Raw genomic sequence first — 21,581 nt, forward strand, 5'->3', positions numbered from 1 at the left:
ACAGGTTCCCTCAGAAAGGAGGGTCACAGGATGGTAGCCTGATGCTTTTAAGGTGTGCAGAAGCAGGAGGGTGGTGTGACTAGTAGTAGCTATTCTGGAGATGCGGCTCGCAGCATCCCACCAAAAATGCTCTGAAGGAAATCAGGAGAGGCAGAAGAGGTGGTGGAGCAGAAGAACGTTTAGAAAGGAATAAGACTACATGGAGCCTCCAGATAAAAACTGAAATTCTAATGTGGGATCTTGACTGAATGAACGTGGCATAAGCTTACAAAATTAGTCTCTGCTTACCTTCCTAATGTGCTCTCGGACGGAGATTATTCGTCAAAGGAGCTGCTGTAAAAACCTACCAGCAAAGAAAGCAGCCTTAACAGAATAACCTCTAGGGATTTGGGAAACTTGTTTTGAAAAACAAGCCCTGTTTGAAGGAGACAAATAGACTAGCGTAGTAATAAATAGCATTAAAAAAAATGACCTTAAGAGAATGCTAAGTGCTTAAAAGTCAGGAAATGCCAGAACTATTTTGTGAGAGACATTGTAGTGCAGCTCGTTTCTAAAATAGTACAGTATCTTGTACATATTTTATAACCTTCAGTAGAAATGAATAATATCTTTTTGTTTGCTATTAATACTTGGTTTTCAGAGATGACTGAAGACATGAAAGGATAAGCAGTACAGGAAATATGACAGGGGCTTCTGTTCCTTTAGCTTCAAGCTGTCTTTTACACAGCTGTATGAAAGTAAATTGCCGTGTCGCATGTATCGCAGTTGTACTGTTGAAGCCAAAGTGCGCTGAGATGTTTTGGGCACTGAGGGGTTGTACCTGCCTCCAGCCCCTGGATGCTGCATCTCCCTCCTCCCTGGGATTTCTTCCAGCTGTGGAATAAAAGGGCTTAAGGTGGTCCCACCAAGTTCCAGATATAGTAACAGACTCTAGACCAACAGCTTTAGCAATAAACAATTTATCTTTAAATAAAGTTGCAGTAACAAATACAGATCAGGAGTAGGATTATCCAGGTTGTTACAAGAAGAAATGTAGTAACTCAGTAGCACAGTTATCCAGGTTGAAGCGACAGCAAATCCAGTAACTCACCGATACTGAGCATGCGTTAATATCTGAGCATGCAAAGACCTACAAAACTGCGGTCATAACCAGGACTATCAGGCAGGCCAGCAGGAGGCAGGGCACGGCTTCCTCGGATGAGCAACTCAGACCAGTCAGTGGGCTCTGCGAATTCCTAATTCCCCGACTGGCGTGTCCTGTTGTTGAGACAAGGAAGCAGTATCTGGACTTGTTAATCAACCATTACATCCCACCTCTGTCCCCTCTCTGTGCCAGCTCTTTGCGACGCATGGGGCCCAGAAATACTGTATAAGGCAGTACTGGCCCCGGGTGCCCACCCCTTGGTAGTGACTCAATCGAGGAAACAATAATTATTATGGGACAACAACCTGTTTAGCTCAGTACTGGAGATACGTGTTTCTCGTGCAGTCTTCATCTTTGGTGACCAGCCTTTCACCAGCTTGAAGGATCTTTGTTGTCTTTTGAACCTCTTCAGAACAATGTTTATGTTCTTCTGAAGGGCAGAGTGAGGCATGTCTTTCTGCTGATGGAAGCAATGTCTTCCTGTCCGAATTGCACCTGTGGCAAGCAGGTAGCTGTCTGAAGTTTTCATCTGTCTGATTTTCTGTATGCAAAGTAACTGATGCTTGAATTAACCTGTGCTGACCATGTAAACAAAATCAGAAAGCACACGGGCACATGTATAAATTCATAAAGTAGTTGGGTGCTCTTCCTTATCCTCCAATCCTTATCCCTTTGTACATGTTTTTCGGATTGGGAGTACTTCAGCCTTGTTTGCTTTTCCCAGACATAGGGACTGTTGGCTTTTTTAGAGCTCTTGGCTGTTGTCAAGATGCCCCACAACTGTAGTGGTAGGTAGCACAATTTATCACTTTTCCTCCAGCATAAGCACCTCTCTAGCAAAATGCAGTCGTCCAGGCAGGTGTTTAAAGGCAAGATTAGCAGAGGAGCAAACCCTGACGGGTCAAGTTCTGCCAAAATTTCAGAAGAGAAACAAGATCTTTATACATTCGGTACTTTTAAAGAGAATTAGCATGCAGAATTTTATTACTATGAAATAGTGAGGACCCCAAGCCTTTCTCAGAGCCTTCTGAGGTCCCACTTCTAGGATGAGTTTGACTTAATACTCCCTTTCTCCATATGCCCGATACAATCAGCAGAATGTCCATTTTTCTCTGATATGCTGTCACTGATCACTGAACATGCGCTGAGACTGCAAAAATGCTTTTGTGATGTTGAAGTTTCGCATGTAGCCTTCTGACCAGCAGCCTCTGCCCGACTTTCCCAGCGAGGAAGCAGGCAAGGCTAGGTAGCAATGAGTCCGGCATTGGAGAACCAGTTTCGAAGGGCAGGACTACCTTGTTAGGTGGGTCATCTGTGTTGTGACTTGATAGCTCTGGAGTACAGGTTCCTGCACACCTGCGTGCAGCCCTCTCCAGGCTGCGCTCCCATCTGCGCACGCCAACTCTCCTTACCACTGCAGCACTTTCCCAGTGAGCCTCGGGAATTCCGTGTTAAGGCTGGGCATGCCTAACTGCATCTGAAAGTTACTACCGGAGAAGCAGAAAATTAAGTTCTTATTAAGATGGCATATTAACAGCTGTTGGCATCCGTTTTATGCAGGTGCCCATCGATGGGGTCCAAGAGCCGCAGGCGGATGCTACCAAAGGGCGCTGCCTGCGCCGGACAGTGAGCGTCCCCTCCGAGGGCCAATTCCCCGAGTACCCGCCAGAGGGGGCCGCCAAACTAGGTAAGTGGAAACCTTTGGCTGCAACAAATTGATTTTAATTTATAGCTGCAAGCTGTATCAGAGGGCACTGCTTCCCAGGCAGCATCCTTGCAAAGGAGCCCGCGGAGGTGGGTAGTGCTGCAGCTAGGTGGTGTTGGAGTTCTTGCGACCGGGACGTTGTTTGTATATACCTCCAGCAAAATGACTTCCAAACACGAGGATTTATCCAAACATCAGTGAGGTTATTACAGGGTACCGGAGAAGCTGGGCTGTTGCTGCACACGGGAAGGTTTGTAGCTGTGTTTGTAAGATTGCTAGGCAGCCCTGGGATTTACAACCGAGACCTGCTGAACACAGGTCAATAGGAATGCAGCTTTTGCAGATATCTGTAAGTGGTTCACACTGGTTTTTAGAACTGTTAGGTGGTTACGTTTTACCTCACTTTGAGCCTTTCTGGAATTTCCTTTGCTTCATATTTTCCTAACAAGTACTGGATAACAGGTTTTTCTATAACTTACCTCATGCCTGTTCAGGGTGCAGTTCCTAAAAGAACCAACCAGCTGCCTGCTGCTGTTGGCTATAATTACGCATGTTGCAATCTAGGGAGAGCAAAAGAAAGGGTAGGTATTAAAAATGACAGACAAAAGCTCTGTTGCGGTAGTTTCCCAAGTCCGGATTTGGCCCAGTTCCCCCTGTGGTTCCACCCCACCTGTGGTTGCATCATAAAGAGCATCATTCCAAGTCTTTCCAGAAGAAAGGAAGAGTGAAGAGAGGAGGCAACCGCACACAAGTGAACTCTTCTTTCTGTTCCCAACCTATGCAAGAATATTTCCTTGGCATAGGCTGATAGGATCTAAGAGCAATTCTTCCTTAGTTCAGCTGTAAAAAATATCAGTCCTGGGAGAGAGTGAACTATGAGGAAAAAAGTAACATGCATCTCTAAGCAGTAAAGCAGCCTTGATAACATTGTTATCAAAAGTGAAAAGCAGGTAAGGTATTTTTCATTTCACAGGCTCAGCTGTTTTCTATGCCAAGGCATTTTATTCTCTGAGTGTATCGCACACAAGTCATTAATATCACTCTTCTAGGTAGTTAATTAACACATTGCAACTGTAGTACTAATTTATTTGTATTTGCCAATACCACTTCTTTACTCTTCTGTGTTTGAGGAAGGCAAATAGGGTTCTTTTTTTGATTTTGTTTGACTCCTGGGTTACAAACCTGAAAAGAAACAGGGCAGGTCAGGGGTTTAGGAGGGAAAACCGCAAAATACATGAGGCTGAGTGGCATAAACAGAACTCCTACCGGATTCATTTGTGGCATTTCAAACGCAGCTCTAAATGATCATCTTGTTTTGCCATATGAACAAATACTCGTTCTTGTTTGGGATTAAAACCAGTATTAAATACATTTACACAGTGTTATAGGCAAATTACTTACTCCAGGTGTGTGGCTAGTGAGATGAATGAAGAATCCTTTTGCAGCCAGTCTGCACTAGGCAATTAATATTCTTTGCAGCTTTGCAAGCTAGAAAGACCTTTAAAATCTAGGATTTAAATGCCTTCTCTTTCTATACCGTGTGCAAAAAGTGTGTAGAAGAATTTCTAGACTTCACTGAGCATCTGAATAGCTGGAAATCACAGTGTTATGTTTTTGAATGTAACATTATAACCTTCTTCATTTGTCTTGAACTGCCATACAGAATGGATGACTGTGCTATTGGGGTGTATGTCTAACTATGTATTTTGCTACAATTTTAGATGCATGTGGTATCTTGTAGTGTGCTGCTCGATGCATGCTTGTCAAGAATATATTAAAATTACAAGAGAAAGTCATATCCACATGGTCTTCTCCATACGAGAGCTGCAACTGTAGTGAATATGAATGTCACACTGTGTGTAGCTAAAGGAAGTGGGCATGCAGCGGCTGGGGAAGAAGAAAGGCATGAGCTGGTGAAAAATTAAGCAATGCCCATACTGTGAGGAAGGATGAGGGTAAGTGGGAGGGAAGGGTTATATATAATCTCTAATTGCAGCACCCTAGGTAGTTCCCTTGTTTTCACATCCTGGTTAGAAATATCTCTTATCATGATTACAGAAAAAAGTGGGTTGTTGGAGAGCAGTGGGAATAGCTTTGCGTCAAGATGTTGTGCCAGAGGACAAACCAGTGAAGGAGCCTATTGAACATCTTTATAAAGAGAAAGAAACGGATGGTGGCAGCCAGAATGGATCACCAGCAGTACAGATAACAACTGGACTAAAATAGCTTTGGAATGGACACCAAAAGCTGAAAGGCGCAGCAGAGGCAGCTAAAATATCTAGTAGAGAAATTGCTCTGCTATGCAGAGATGATAAGAATATCTAGCTTGTCCTAGGCAATCATGTGCATAACATGGCAACAGCAGGCGCTGCATCTTATGATTATATCTGAAATTCTTGCAGATGAGCTTCTTAGGGCTGGCTCTAGCGCAGAAGTTAAGGCATAGCAATGGCATTTGCTTTTTTTCCCCTAAGTAAGGTTGCCATACCTCTCTTGTGATTGATTGATTGATTTTTTTTAAAAAGGCCGGGGGGGATCAAGTGATGGAACTCTTTTTTTTCCATCTGTAGCATTACAGTTACACCTTGTGTGAAACGTAAGGAGTATCATATGAGGTCAATCTTCTTGTTAATGGAGCAACTGGAACGGTGCGTGTTCTTCAGGGGCTCTGCATAATCAGCAATAATACCCATTCTGCGAATTTCTGTGGCATCCTTTATAGCATTGTGCGCATATCCTTGTAGCACCATTCCTAGGAAGCACGTGGGAGAGAAACTACCCATGTTACAGCTGAGAAGTTGAAGCAAGAGATGTGTAACTCATCAAAGGTCAACACTGAGTCAAGCGTGCTTTACCCAAGGGCTGTTGTAGTCATTCTTGCTGTCTCTATCATTTTTACCCTTGCTGCAGGGTTGGCTCAGCTGTTCGTGAGGCAGCTGCTGAACCACCATGGTTTACAGTCCCGTGTACTAAGATAGACACCAATTTCCACATACTTCAGTACAGTAAGCTGTAATTTGTGATGGTTCAGCAGCTGCTAGAAGAGCAGCTGAGCCATCCCTTCTGTACAGACAGAAACCACTGTGGTCACCCTCGAATGAGAGCTGGAGGGGCGGACACAGAGATGAAACACAAGATACAAAGTGACTTGTTTAAACACTGAAAACTAATAAGATCATTTAAAAACTGTAGCTCCAGAGGATACTCACCATCTACTGCTAGCTCAGGAGCTTGCCCTCTGCTTCCAGAGAGTGGAGAGGATGTTCCTAATGTTGACGTTCTTAATTCCTATCTGGAAGGTACGCTGTACACAGAGTTGTGTCAGCAAGCCACCCGTTAAATATATGCCATGAAATTTCCTTGCTACATAGTCTGTATCATTGTAGTAATACCTCTCTGTGACTGAGTAGACACACTCTAAATATGCCATTTACTTGCTAGGATTTCATCTTGGCAGCACTTACTCAGAGGTGCTTCCATTCAGGGAAGCTAAAAATGTAGCTGTAATTTCTGCCTAACTCCAGCTTGACAGCCTCTTTCCTCCTTCTTTCAAGCGTTACTTTCAATGGGCTAATTCTGTTATGAAGCATGATATAGGCCCTGGAGACTGGCACCTAAATGTTATAGGAAGAGGTAAGATGAAAAGTCAAGCTGGTCCATCTCTTGTACTTGCCTCCGTTTCTGCTTCAGATCCTGCTCTTTATCTAACAGGTGTATTTTTTCCTGCTGGGGAGATTACATCCCTTGTAATGGATCATTGTTTATAATAGCATATTGGAATTAACCATTCATACAGTAAAAGCATGATTCACATTTCCACCATTCATACTGTTTGACAGACTAGTAACAGTTATTGCTTCCTTTCCCAAAATAATCCTCTTCTCTCTTACTCTGCTTCCTTCTCACCACCTGCTCATACTAAATGAGAGTTGTAAGGGAGCATACGTAGCGAAAGTTTTGATTGTGGCATCTGGGTGCGTCTTTGTGGCATTAATAAGAGATTTTTTGCCTGCATATATGAAAATTTCAGGAGGGATTGAAAGTGGGGAAATTATTTGGGTTTGGGGTTTTGTGTTGTTGGTTGGGTTTTTTTTCTAATTTATTTTTAAATTATTAGGAAAGGGCATCATCAGGGAAAGAGTTTTTTGAGATCCTCTGATACTTAGAAAGGCTTGTGTCGATGCAAATGGATTTTTGTGTTATATTGGGAGATTAAGTCATCTGAGAAGAAAATGAAGACTCTTTCACTTGTTGAAACAAGTTAACCCTGTTTTTCCTCAGTCACATCTATGACTGCTGAGTACGAAGGCTCTTATGAAAAGATTGGTGAAAGCAGGTCAGAGGTGAAGATGCTCTTTGCAAAGCTTTGTTTTGTCCTCACCTTGAGTCACTAGCATTGAGTCATTAGCTTTTTCCTTCCCCCCCCTTTCTTTTTCCTTTCCCCCCCCTTTCTTTTTCCTTTCCCCCCCCTTTCTTTTTCCTTCCCCCCCCTTTCTTTTTCCTTTCCCCCCTTTCTTTTTCCTTCCCCCCCCTTTCTTTTTCCTTCCCCCCCTTTCTTTTTCCTTTCCCCCCCCTTTCTTTTTCCTTCCCCCCCTTTCTTTTTCCTTCCCCCCCTTTCTTTTTCCTTCCCCCCCTTTCTTTTTCCTTCCCCCCCTTTCTTTTTCCTTCCCCCTCTTTCTTTTTCCTTCCCCCCCTTTCTTTTTCCTTCCCCCCCTTTCTTTTTCCTTCCCCCCCTTTCTTTTTCCTTCCCCCCCTTTCTTTTTCCTTCCCCCCCTTTCTTTTTCCTTCCCCCCCTTTCTTTTTCCTTCCCCCCCTTTCTTTTTCCTTCCCCCCCCTTTCTTTTTCCTTCCCCCCCCTTTCTTTTTCCTTCCCCCCCCTTTCTTTTTCCTTCCCCCCCCTTTCTTTTTCCTTCCCCCCCCTTTCTTTTTCCTTCCCCCCCTTTGTTTTTCCTTCCCCCCCCTTTCTTTTTCCTTCCCCCCCCTTTCTTTTTCCTTCCCCCCCTTTCTTTTTCCTTTCCCCCCCCTTCTTTTTCCTTTCCCCCCCCTTCTTTTTCCTTTCCCCCCCCTTCTTTTTCCTTCCCCCCCCTTTCTTTTTCCTTCCCCCCCCTTTCTTTTTCCTTCCCCCCCTTTCTTTTTCCTTCCCGCCCCCTTCTTTTTCCTTCCCCCCCCTTCTTTTTCCTTCCCCCCCCTTTCTTTTTCCTTCCCCCCCCCTTTCTTTTTCCTTCCCCCCCCTTTCTTTTTCCTTCCCCCCCCCTTTCTTTTTCCTTCCCCCCCCCTTTCTTTTTCCTTCCCCCCCCTTTCTTTTTCCTTTCCCCCCCCCTTTCTTTTTCCTTTCCCCCCCCTTTCTTTTTCCTTTCCCCCCCCTTTCTTTTTCCTTTCCCCCCCCCTTTCTTTTTCCTTTCCCCCCCCCTTTCTTTTTCCTTCCCCCCCCCCTTTCTTTTTCCTTCCCCCCCCCGTTTCTTTTTCCTTCCCCCCCCCCCTTTCTTTTTCCTTCCCCCCCCCCCTTTCTTTTTCCTTCCCCCCCCCCCTTTCTTTTTCCTTCCCCCCCCCCCTTTCTTTTTCCTTCCCCCCCCCCCTTTCTTTTTCCTTCCCCCCCCCCCCCTTTCTTTTTCCTTCCCCCCCCCCCCCTTTCTTTTTCCTTCCCCCCCCCCCCCTTTCTTTTTCCTTTCCCCCCCCCCCCTTTCTTTTTCCTTTCCCCCCCCCCCCCTTTCTTTTTCCTTTTTCCTCCCTTTCTAAACATATACTGCAGTTTTGTAGCTGGGGAGGGAATAGCCACCAAGACTGAGGACAATGTGGGTAAGCAAGCCTTACACCTTTTAGGAGCTTCTACATAGCAAGCTCTGTACATACAGTGTCTACTGCATGTCACTGTCTATTCATCCTTGCATAGCTCTAGCTCATCTTCCAAACTTTTATGCTGGGGACATCTTCACTTCATCAGAGAACCAACTGGCCTTTAGTGCCTTAGCCCTCTCTGTAGAACATTGATAGCTGTTACTCAGCTGTTGACTCCCATCTCGGTTCTGCAGGTCTTCTCCCCGTCCTTTGGTACAGTTGCATCCACGCAACCTACTGTTACCATTTATTTTTCCTCTGTGGGAGGAATCTCCTGTGCTCTGATGAGTTGCAATTCTCTGAGTGTCTCTAAAGATTGCCTTTGCAACCACTGGCATGGCAATGCAAGAGCAGTCATGCTGATGCCCTGTACTCGGCGCTGCTGACATACTGGGAATGCTGGGTCCAGTGTTGGGCCCACTACTTGGAGAAGGATGTTAAGAATCTGGAGACAGTCCAGCACAGATCTGCCAAGGGCATTTTGTTCAGGAGTATGCGACCCATGAAAAGAGGCTGAGAGAGCTGGGCTTGTTTACCCTAGCAAAAGAAGAGGCTAAGGGGTTGATCAAGTAGCCCATGGCTACTTGAAAGAGTTAGCGGTAATGGAGCCAAGCCCTTCTCAATAGTGGTAGATGATAAAATACAGGGGAATGGCCATAAATTGCACTTTAGGAGATTCAGATTGAGAGATTAAGATAAAATTTGGCACCAGGAGGGTAGTGCAGCACTAAAACAGGTTGCCAAGCAAGGCTGTAGAAACTTCATCCTTCAAGGCTTTGTGTCTCAGCTGGGCAAAGCCGCAGCTGGCCTTATCGGGTGTTGGCAAGGCCCTGCTCTTGGTGAAAAATGGGACTAGGTAACCTCCAGGGGTTCCTTACAACCTGCGTTTCACTGTTCCTCTGTTTTACTTTCTATCTCTTTTTGACTTTTTCTTCCTAGCATGTATCTGCCTGTTGTCATAAAGCGACTGTAACTTGTCTCCTGCAGAGGCTTCTCTGATTGTTTTCAGCCTGTTTTTTGAATGAAGTAAAACTGATGCTGTATCTGTGTGTCCCCCTTTCTCCAATAATTTGTGCTTCCCGGCCAACAAACACTGAATTTGAGAGAGGGATAATGGTGGCAGAGGTACTAAGTTCCTACAACTTTCATAAAAACATGTGGCCTGGTGATCACATGGGAAGGAGACTGGACAACTTCTGATGAAAACGGTATGGCAGTGTGTGCTCCGGTTGGGAGTTAGGCACTAAAAGGCAAATAGACAGGAAACTAGGTGCCCTTACTTTCCTGATCACACAACTGTTATATAGTGGGCACCTAAACTGGCATTCTAGCTCAGCGGTAGATCACCCAAGTTGCGTTTTTTCAAACCTGAGTCTCCTCGAGTTAAGTGAGAGGGCCGAGTTTCAAAGCAACTGCAGCTATTGTGACTTTTTACAGAAAGCCAGAGGCTGCTGAAATTGATTTTAGATCTCTAAACAACTTCAGGAGTCTACTTTAGAGCTAATAAATAAAATCTACCTTCTGTACTGTGGTGAGCTACATGTATAGGTTTGAAATGTGGCGAAGATGGAATTTTGAGTTTCAAACATTGCTTTTAACTTCCTGATCCTCTGGCTTAGTTGCGCAGTTGATAGATTTTTCATCTTCGTGATCAGCCCCTTTGTATTCCCTCGAGCTAATTTTTTCAGGAAAAATTCCACTGAATTCAGAAGATTCTCTGATCACGCAAACAAGGGAAGAAGTGATAAAAAAGAAGCACCCATCTGTTTTGGGAGTACTGCAATGCTGTCAGATGACCAGTTAGCTGTGCAGAAATCCTGCCTCCGTACTGTATTAAGAGGTTATGTCCAGAGGCTTAGAAATGGACTGAGCAACAGAAGATTAGTTAAGTGACGTCTGGTTTCGTTGCTGCCTGGTATGTACCTCTGCCTTCCTGCAAGCGTCTGCTAAACCCTCCTACGTGGGGAAGATTGCTCCAAGAAAACACACAGCCCGTGCTCTTCCTTCAGGTAAAAGCTTGGCAGGAGAAAACAGGCATTAGCTGAAAGGATTTCTAGGGTTTTTTCAATAACTGCTGTTTCTAAGACAAGGTTGTTTGCAACTAAAACTGTCAAAGCTGAGCCTTGCTTTCTGTATATTCCAGTTGGAATTAGTACTTTTTGATGAAAGAATTAATAGATTGACTCTGTGCTCACCACATAATTACGATAGTTGTGCAGTAAGGTTTAAGATGAATACCTGAACGGGGTTATTGCTCGGGCGACAGGCAGGGGGGAGACAGTCTGTTTTGGAAGAAGAGAGATTGATTGTGACCCGGTCAATGAAAGAATCTGCAATGCACCAATCTTTACGTACTCTGTAAAGACTTACTTAGGAAAGGTGCCGGAATTTGAAATAGTGGACTTCCTATAACTTCTAACAACACTGTGTGCTGAAAAGAGGGCTGTCCTTTCGCCTTCCACACTCAACTTTGCCTACGAAGAATATCTGTTGGAAAGTGAGGATGAAAAAAATGCAGTTGACAGCTCCCTGTGTCTCAGCTGTAGGGATTTGCGATGGGTCTTGAGGAAAGAATTTTCCCAATAGGACTGTCTGCCTTTTCACCGTGTTGCCATCTGCAAAATAGCCATCTCCTGTCAACTACTATGCATGGCAGGGATGCAAAACAGGGCTTTGGGTTTAGCCCTCAAATTGAGGGGTGTGTTGTACAGCAGTATCTCTGGCAGGAAGATGGATTCAGATGTGCTGACTTGGCGTGTTTGCAGCTCTTTGGGTTTGCCCGATTTGGGCTTGCACGAAGTGTGTTTGTATATACATGCACAAATATACGTGTGAGAAATTCACATCCTCCTTTATGCAGACCTGGGGGTCTAAAGGATCAGATGCATTACTGTCCATTGCCTTTTTCGTTTAAATTAGCAACCCTCCATAAATGGCCTGGGAATTTTTTTTATTTTTTTTTTCTGTCTTGACCTGTGAGTGCTTTGTACCAAAAATCTAAACTGAAAGGTCCCCAGGAGCTGAAAGGGGATACCCCACTGAGATGAGTACAGAAAGCACCGTTCTGCACTTGTGTGGTTTGACGCAGCTCGGTGGTGGCTGAAGAAGTGGCAGCGTTTCTGTACGCTGCAGGTGGGTACTCTGCACATCGAGCTGCACAGCTCTGTTCTTCACTGCACTTCAGCCTGGACCTGACAGTGTTGCCAAAAACCCGTGCAGGTGAGCCTTTTGTGATCTGAGATCCAAAGCCTTTGGTTCATGTTACAGCACAAACAAGGGTTTGCTAAAGACTTTACCCTTTGCCTTCTTCGCTGTCTGGTGCATTGGGTCCCGATCTAGTGCTGTGGCTGTTGGGTATGATTAGGAGGGATTGTAGCTATGCCAAGATCAATTGAAATTCGAAAACTTTAACTGTCTTTAGATGACATTGTTTACCCACCACGTTCTATCCCAAAATGCAAATATATGCAAAACTGTGAGTTGCATTTTTAAAAAATCTCCTGTGAAATACGGCTGCTTTTGGGCATGGATAAAGAGCCAACGGGCCACACAGGGAAACACCTACTGTGTGAAGTGTCCTGCTATCTTTTGCATCTGCAAAAGACATTAGGAAACTTTGGGAAAAGCCCTGAAGTGATCTGAAATTTGGACAGTGTACAGTGCAATTTGCCTGCCTTGGAAGGATGAAGAATTTAGGCAACTCTGCTTGAAATTAAAACTGACTCCAGGGAGGCTAGATGTAACAAACAGGACGCCTGGATCTCGGTGACATTCCCCCTGGGCAACTGGAGTTATTTGTCTACAGAAAACTGCCAAGCTGCTATCTTTTTCTTCTTCTGTAACGCAAGCGAAGCCAAAGGATTTTGTTTTGTTCTGAGTGCTGTGGGAACTTTATTCCCTTGGACACGGATCATCTGTGCTGAAAGCCAAGTTTCGTCACGAAGCAAATTTTATCTGTTTAGATCTTAAACCTTTTTAGAGCAGAGATTAACAGGGGTATGAACACATAATCTTAACTTTCCCATATGGACACATAATCTGGTAGGGTGGTTTTTTTCCCCTTTCAAATGTATTATTACAACCCTGCCTGCTACTTCCAGCACACACAAAAAAATCACTTTAGAGATTTTAAAATTCTGTGATGTGAGCAGAAAGAACACTTTATAATCTTTATAATAGAGCATGTTGTGCAAGGTAGTAATTGCTAAGAACTGGTAGCTCTTGGGCCATCTGGGGCAGATTTGTTGACTCTCTTCTAACCAAACCTCAGGGTTTTTTTATGAAGGAAGCTATCATTTTCCTTAGTTTCTCAACAACAAAAACTTACTTATTAAATTCTTTAGAGGAATCTACCTTAAATCATGCATGAACTTACTGTGGATTGTTAAATTTTGTAGGTTCTCTTTTATAGTTGTTTGATCTTGTGGCAAAAAGTAATTACATTTCACCCAACCATGTATACTTGCCTTTTTTCCTTCAGTAACGACCAGCTTTACACTTAATGGAAAATTAACCTTCCTTCCCACAGCTTGAATTTCCTTATCTTAAGTCTTGTCTAGAGTCAATTTGAACTGTTGAACTAAATTTAAAAATGTTGATGAAATTAAACGTGGTTCAGACTTCAGTATTGGTTACGGAATTAGTTGCTGATCAGTTTGTCGCTTTAGCATGAATTGATACTTGACAGTTCAAATACTTATGAAATTGGATTAAGTGCATCTAGTTGTAAGTCTGTATGAACAGACTTAGTCTGTATGAATAGACAAAGTTCTCTCCACTACACAGGGGTGTGCACACTCTTGTCTCCCTGCCTCACCACCCTCTTCGCTGCCAGTTCTATCACACTCTTGCCAGCTCAATCAATTCGACTTCATGCAGCAAAATCATTTTTCACATACATGTGTCGATGGGCTCGCGTTGAACCTGATCTGGTAGACGTTACAAATAACCCTGCAGCCATGTGGTGGCTCCAACACAACGGAGATGGCGAGACCGTGTTGCTTAAGGACAGTCAGAGAGCCAAACTGCTTCCACTTCTGTGCTTACGCCGTGTAGGAGCCTGGATTGCAGTGGATGGGGTGTAATGTGAAGCTGCTCTCTGTGTTAGCTTTGATCTGGCCAGCGCACTTACCGTCACAGTGGAGCCAAGACAGCGGAGATTTGAACAAGGGCTGTGCAAGGTTTTCAGAAGAGCTTGTGTTAGTACCCATTTCTGCCCCCACTGAATGAACTCTGTAGTCTCGTATTCTTACAGCTACTGTTACTTGAATTGCTTCTGGTATGTCGTTGTGCGTTGCAGTTAGGTCTCATAGTTGCAGCATAGTCGTGCCTTGCATTTTTCTCTCTTAGGCACAGCCTTAAGTTCCTTATCTCATGCAAGCTACACATCCATTGTGTTACAAGTTCATCCACTTCTCTAGCAGTCGTGCATTTCTGTAATCTTTTTGTAGTCCAAACTTCAAAACGAGAAATATGCAGTATTTGATGGACAAGCTTGTACGAACAGTGAGAAAACCATGGAGTACTTTTGGAGGACCATTCAAGTCATGCTTCTAGGAAATCTAAAGAAATAAATCATAGAATACCAGGTTGGAAGGGACCCCGAGGATCATGTGGTCCAACCTTTAAATAGGTTTGTTTTAAATAAGTGTACTATGCTGAGTAGTAAACTATCCCATTCTTTTATTTTAATGAAGTTTGGGACTGTCACTTCTGTTTTGGTTTTTTTTCCCCCCCCTTGGTCATGTGTTGTTTCTAGGTTTGAACCAGTCTGTTCTTCTCTCATACCTCCCCTTTTCCTCAGTGTATTTTCTTCATGTCATAGAATCATAGGGTTGGAAGGGACCTCTGGAGATCATCTAGTCCAAGCCCCTGCCAGAGCAGGGTCACCCAGAGCAGGTGGCACAGGAACACGTCCAGGCGGGTTTGGAATGTCTCCAGAGATGGAGACTCCACCACCTCCCTGGGCAGCCTGTGCCAGGGCTCTGCCGCCCTCACGTCATTGGATGTTCTCATAACAAGCCAATATGGACAAGGAGTGTTGGCTGGGATTGTACTATAGTTATTTATGAGCTGCCCTGTATCTTATCCCTAGAGCGCTGAAAACCTGTGAATCCTTGTATTTTTATTTTGGCATTATGGATTGTTGTTGTGGCCTTTGGCAGGTTTCTATCTGTGCATCTGAGCTGCCCGTGCTGAAATGCCTCTGAAGGTATTCAGTGAAAGGCTTTCATGCATCTGCATTAAAAGTGCTGAAGAACTTTTTGTCCTTGCTGCCCTAGGATCCAAACTTTGGGGGGTTTTTCTTCATTATAATTAGTTCTGGTGGAGGATGGCAGAATCATGGAATCACGGAATTTTTCGGAGTTGGAAGGGACTCCAACTCCCCTGCACTTGCGAAGAAAGCTATAATGCAAACTTGCAAAGAAAGCTATAATGGGGCAAGAAATCCATTGTCAGTTATATATTGGGTTTTTCCACGCAAGACCTCAGGAGATTTGTTTTCCATCAGGCGGTAATATTCTTACATCTTCAAAATAGTCTATGAACATGAGCTAATTAATCTCCACAAGACTTCTGGGAAGTAGACAAGTAGAGTTTTTTAAAAACAAATGAAATAAGTGGAGTTTGCGGTATTTCCTGTGCTATCTTGCGATATTTACACTTCACTGGGGCAGTGACACGCCTCCTGTGGGCGAACTGCTTTTTATCGATGCGTAAATGAAAAGGTTCATAATATATGAGATGGCTTAGGTATGAAATTAGACTTATTCAAGCACATACTGGATGTTTTGCTAACCTCCTACCCCTTCTGTAAGTGATCACTCTGTCATAGCACAAGGGGAGGAAAGAATTATAGCCGTGATTTTTATCTGCAAAACAGACAAAAATGTTTCGGCAGCACAGCAAAGAGATAATTTACTTAAAAGAAAAATAATAAAGCCACAGAGGAAAAGTGGGCTATTGAACTCTGCTGGAGTTCATCAGAAACTGTTCTAACAGGCACCTCTGTGTCGCAAGCAAATCCCTGATTCCCAAAAGAAGCCTTGGAGATGGCAAGTACTATATATTCTACCAGTGATTAGTGTCCATTAAGATTCAACTTGATGTCCAGTAAAGTGCTTTTGGCTACAAGCTAATAATTCTTGATGCATATTTGAGACTGCTTTATCTTGTGCATTTCCTAGTGAAGAACTGAAAGGGTTTTCTGCTGCTTTTTTTTTTTTTTTCATCTTGGATGGAACTGCAAATATTTCCTTGACTAGCAACCTTTTTTTTTCAGTGAGTTTGATGTAGTTTAGGTGGGAATCTGACCACTGAAAAGTCCAGTAATCTCACTTGTTCCTCACGGATGGTCTTTTCCCACTGTTACGTGGCATGTATGGGCTCAAATGGTAGCAGGGAAGTCTAGAGCAATGGTCACCAACATTGCTGACCCAAAGATACCTGTGTTCAAATAACAAGTGCTTTGCTTTTGCAGCCAGCCTCGTTACCCGTTGGCTGCAGGTGGTGTTGGGGATTGCTGGTCTAAAGGCTGGGAAACCCTAACGGAGCCTCCAGAGGCTGGTCGCTTTTCATCGTCCATAGATGAGTGCTCTGGTCTTTCTTTGACAGTGAGAGTAAGGTGTTAACCCTTCCAGCCAGGAGCAAGCAGGAAGGATTTAAGGAATGTTTTTTGTTGTATTTCAGAGTTTGGAAGGGGTCTTTTATTCCTGCTCCTGGTAAAGCATGTGGTGGTGGGTTGACCTTGGCCAGCTGCTGGCTGCCCACCCAGCCGCTCTCACCCTCCTCCCCGACAGAACAGGGGGACAAAGATAAGACGAATAAGTTCGTGGGTTGAGAGAATGACAGAGAAACCCAATAACAGTCTACGGGCAAACCAGGCTTGACTTGGGGAAAATTAATTTAATTTATTGCCAATTCAAATAAGTTTGCAGAAGCAAAACTTAAAACACCACCTTCCCCCGCCCCTGTTTCCAACTTCACACCTTCATTTCTGACCCCTCGACCACCCTGCCGTCTGTTGGCACCTTCTCACAGGGAGTCTGCTGCTGCCAGCTCCTTGCCACCCCATCCCGCACAGGTACCTTGGAGCGGCCGGGGCTCAGTGTGGCGTTTCTGGATACGTGGGCGCGTAGGGAAAGCACCGCTTTCCTCTGTGCTGCCATCAGCCCAGGTATTTGTGGGGAAATAGGGGATCCTCCCTGAAATACCGTCTTTGTGTCGCGTCGCTTCTCCCTCACGCTTTTGGTAGTAATGTGATCAATATAGGCGTGTGAGCTGGATTCAGTGCTTTTTCCTGAAAAACAAGTTATACTCAGCACATATTACAATAACATAAACTTATTCAGACTATCAGTGCTCTAAGATGTTGGAAAACCTAATGATGTTTCTTAGTTTTTAAATTAATTTAGGAGTCCTTTGTATAAGACTAAGTAATGGAAACTTTGCTAAAAACAGGCAACAGATTTCTTAGATAAATGAATCTGGAATATCCTGGATATATGCAGAGAATGTTTATTAAAACGCTCTTGTAGTAGCTTCTCGCCTGTGTAATTTGGCATTTTAAAAATCTTCTGCGAGCTGAGCGTTCCCATATGTATTTCTAATTTTAAGTAGTTCAGATAGATCATAGGAAGATAGACCTTAAGTTCACATCTTGCCTTTAATTGTAAATGATTTATACTAAAAGAAATGGATTTACGTTTAAAATTTAGAATATTTTTTTTTCTTTTTATCTATTCTACTCTAGTACTTCTGCTCTGCTATTAGGTTTCTTCAGCAGCTGTCTCCGGAGACAGAAGTTGTAACCGTGCCTGGTTACCCGCATTGCCTCCCAGCAAGGTCTGAACAGAGGCAGCGGAGCTGGTCGGGAACTGGTTAATTCATTGCACTGACATTTTTTCTTGAGATACTGGGAGACAACATCTTTTTTTTTTTTTTTTTTTTTAATGAGAAGTAAAATCTTACGTTTGTCAGAAGATTGGTTAGTTGACCAAAAGTCATGTGGTGGCGCACAGGTAACGTTATCAGTGGTTTTCTGCAGTCTTCTGCAAACAACTTTTACTCCTAGACTTTGCAAATTGCATTTCCAATTCCTGAAACTGGGTAGATTTCTAGAATACTTCAAAGTACTTGTATGGTTTGCCTTCCCCGTCCCCCGCCCCGATTTTTTCTTTTTAATATCTTCCTAATTCGCTGTCTCTTCCTAAGCCTTCAGCAGGGTATTTGCTTGAGTCTGACAGCTCCTGCGGCATTTCAGAAATCTTATTTTGAGGTTGGTACAGCAAGTTTTAGGGTTGACAAAAATAGATACCAGGACTGAACCTTCCCAAGTCACTAAAAATGTCTTCTTTGAAAGAAACAGGCAGATTATGGCCTTATTTCAGAGGTGGATCCAAAGTTTAACCCTTCTGTTTGAACCTGATTTAAAAACAGAGGATGTCTAAATGATGTGAAATGAAAAAGCAAAACATGGGAAGAAAAACCAGAAATGTAATCAGACAAACTTTAATAAAAAAAAAAAAAGGAAAAAAAGCAAGCAAGAAGAAAAAGCCAGGATTTAGCCATAAAAGCATTAGAACCCTTTGAAGAGACATACAGGCTAACTTTAATGTACCAGTCCTTAATTTTTCCTTTTTTTCTATCACACCCTGTGGTATATGTGAATTGTCTGATGTTGCTCCACCCTCCAGAGAGATGCTTTTCTGTGGTGCTGTAAATGTAGTTGGTACAGTGCTCTGGAATGAAGTGTTCTATATAATTACCATAGTATTTGGTTATTTGTGGAGCAAGGATGGTGAGGGAGAGGAGATTACAGTCGCTTATAAACTGCTACTGCCTTTTTTGCAGAATCTGGCTCAACTGAGATCATGAGACTGTTTTGCCCTATGTTTTCCGGTAATTAGGCATTTCTAAGCAGCAGGTCAAACCAATTTGTCTTTTAGAGGGGCTGTTTATTTTTTGCGCTGCTGTTAGTGACAGTTTGGGGCGGGGGGGCATCTGTTTTTTGAGCTGCCGTTCTGTTCCCGTGCTAATCTTGGTGTGAGATCCCCGGGTGTAGTTCAGTGATTGGTTTTAGAGGGAGAGGGAGCAATTATAATTTTCTATCATTTATATGGTAGTCAGTATTGTTTAAGCATGCGTTCAACAAGTTTCTTTCCCAAGGGCTGTGCTGTGCTTTTCACGCAGATTTCTCACGTGAACCTTGGCAGGGGGTAGGGTGACCGAAGGGACTGTTTCTTCCAGGAGAAACACCGTGAGGGTGTGGGGAGGTTGTTGCTTAAGAGAACGTACAGAAATTCATTTTGAGTAACGCAGCAAGAAAAAAGGAGATGTGTAGGATTAGAGGAAAAAGGGACTGAATCAGAGGAGAATACGGTGATGCAAACAAGTGGCAAAATTAGAGTAAAATAGGTTATGTTCAACCCCCCCCCCCCCCCCCCACTTTCTCAAGAAATGCAGAAGGTAGTAGAGAGCGTGCAGCCTCTTGGCTCTTCGTGAGCAATTTTAGCCTGTTTAGCAACAGGCTGAACAACTTTGCATTCCTCCTGTGTGTCTGCTTGTCTGCTCTGGTCCCCGACTGGCAGGTGGGATCTGCTGGGAATCAAACCGTGGACTTTTAAACTGATCCAAGTTGACAGCGGGGGCATTATAATGTATAAGGGACATTATGATGGCAGCAGTAGGCAGACTCTGTAGGTTTTTGCTTCTGTGCCTCAAAGAGTCGCTTTTGTCTTTTTATTTTAGAGGAATGCTATACCTGGAAGTTCAGCTCTCAGCACGTCTGAAATAAAAAAGAACAGAGCTCAGGAAAAGGCATTCGGTATCAGACTTACCATTTCACTTTCAAAGCCGTGGTTCTTAGATTGAATTTAAGGGTGGGGGGAGGGGGCAGTGCAAGAAATAAAGCGGGAGGAAAAAGTTCACTGTTTGTATATGACTGTCCAGGGCTTTTTTGGTACTGCGTGTTTCCTAAGCTACAGAAACATTTGAAGTGGGGTAACGTCTTCAATTAAAGTGCAGTTTTGTCAGGCAAATTCAGATGTATTTCCTTGGTCGGCTGACAAAACCACGTTTTCATCTTGACTGGCTTCTTGTCGTCAGGACAGTGGATACAGCGGTATCAGCCTCTTAAGTTTCTCTGGAGCTGATTTTAGACTTGCAGTCAGCTGCTTGAAATCCCAGAATTTTCTCAGCGTCGGACGCGTTTTCCCTGAACAGAAGTCTCCTCCTGCCCACACCCCCTTCCACCCCACCCCGAGTGCTTGCGCTGTCTCTCAGCTCCCCCACTCTCCCTTGGGACAGGAAAAATGAAGTGTCGACCCATCCCGGGTAGGTTATGTCGCTGTTTGCAGGGAGGACGGCGTGCATCCTGTACGCTGAGAGGAGAAGGCGAGCGACTGGAGGGCGGCTATTGTTCGACTTGAGCCAAGGAGCTGAATAGAGCATTGCGCCTGACGGGCTTCGGCGCTGGCTTTTCTGCATTCCAAACCGTCTGAGGCAGAGAAAAGAGAGTGCGGGAGAGAAGAGCGTGGAGGCTACGCTGGCTTTCTGGCTGGCATGGTGGCAGGACCATGGTAGAGGTATTAGGATTACCGCAGAATGCAGTTCACAGGTGAGATCCCTCCTGACACAGTCCATGCGAACAGGGGACTCTATTGCTGCAGTACTTCCAGTGAGGCGGCACTGGGGAGGAGGCACATAGGTATTTTGCTGGAAATTTAAAGTGACTAGACTTAGAGCAACTAGAAACTCTTAAGAGGTTTTTTTTCCCCCCCGTGTTGCATGTATATATCAACTCTTCTCTTCGTTATTTCAGTTTGATACACAGGTTTTTAGAGACATTTACCCAGATTTAATGTGATGAATAGAAAAGTGGATTATATGTACTTTTCTGCTCGCTAGTACAGAAATTACATGTTAGTATTCAAACATCACGTAGAAGCGAAGATGAGAAACAAGTTTTTGTAACGGCTTTCAAAGTTAAAAGTCTCATTTATGGCTATTAAATCATTAGGTTTGCTTTTCTCCCTCTCCCTGAAAGCCTTTACTTGCCTAACATAAGTCAGTATGTTTTTATATGACATTGGATTTCTGGATAAGGCCAGACATCATTCTTCAAGGGCACGCTGTGGGAATATTATTCAGCATTTACTTGTGCCTGGCATTGCGTGATGTTTCCAGCATATGATATTGCCAACCTTGCTTCCTGTCCTCCAGCAAGTGATGGTAAATCAAAGCAGATCAGGGAATCCTACAGGTTGGTCATAAAAACAAGAGGATTTGTTTTCTTGTCAATAGAAAGGGCATTGCCTTAGTAATGCTGCTTGCTTTTTGACTGCTTTTTTCTTCAAATGTATTATTAAGTAATAGCAAGCTGGAAAGCATTTAAATTTCATGCCTTTTGATATAGTTAAATGTTTTTCCCTAGCTATAAAAGCACTAAGTGTTGTCTAAGGAAATCAGGAATGGAGTCTCCTGAGTTAAACTTTTTCTACCTTGGAAACAGCCTTTAATAGGTACTGATTATGAAGTCCTACTTAGTCATTTTCCTCCTCATCTGCAGACCAGGGAGAATACTAATTTGCTAACTTGGAGAGACTTATTTTGTTAGCCTGAACCAATGAGGTTGTTCTGCAGCTGTTTTTGAATTACAGGATCAGAAAATGAAAACCTTCTGCTTTAGCTTTTTTTTGGGACAAACATGTCTGTCTTTCAAAAACAAGCAAACTTCTGGCAAACTAATCAGAAAGGCTCAAGGCAACACAATTCTGTCCCTTCCAAGTTTCATTTAGGTGATTTTTGGGGTGGTTACCAGGAGGTACTCTTTAGAATTCCCTGTTTCTTTTGGGGACTCTTTCATACGATTAACATGTTAATAGGGTAGTGAATTAAA

General features: G+C 43.7%; 1 protein-coding gene across 11 annotated transcripts in view; it reads left to right on the forward strand.

The window, feature by feature from the left end:
* Positions 1 to 21,581, forward strand: part of RASAL2 (RAS protein activator like 2) — a 186,776-nt gene that overhangs the window by 89,474 nt on the left and 75,721 nt on the right. For 10 of the 11 annotated variants that reach the window (XM_074599510.1, XM_074599512.1, XM_074599511.1 and 7 more), the window contains exon 3: positions 2,705 to 2,831. In XM_074599510.1, coding sequence (XP_074455611.1) covers positions 2,705 to 2,831 — 127 coding nt within the window. Of the gene's footprint in view, positions 1 to 2,704; positions 2,832 to 20,169; positions 20,301 to 21,581 lie in introns of those variants that run through there. The other variant, XM_074599518.1, reaches the window with a different exon arrangement.

Source organism: Larus michahellis, chromosome 8 (assembly GCF_964199755.1).
Source record: "Larus michahellis chromosome 8, bLarMic1.1, whole genome shotgun sequence".
Taxonomy (NCBI): Eukaryota; Metazoa; Chordata; class Aves; order Charadriiformes; family Laridae; genus Larus; species Larus michahellis.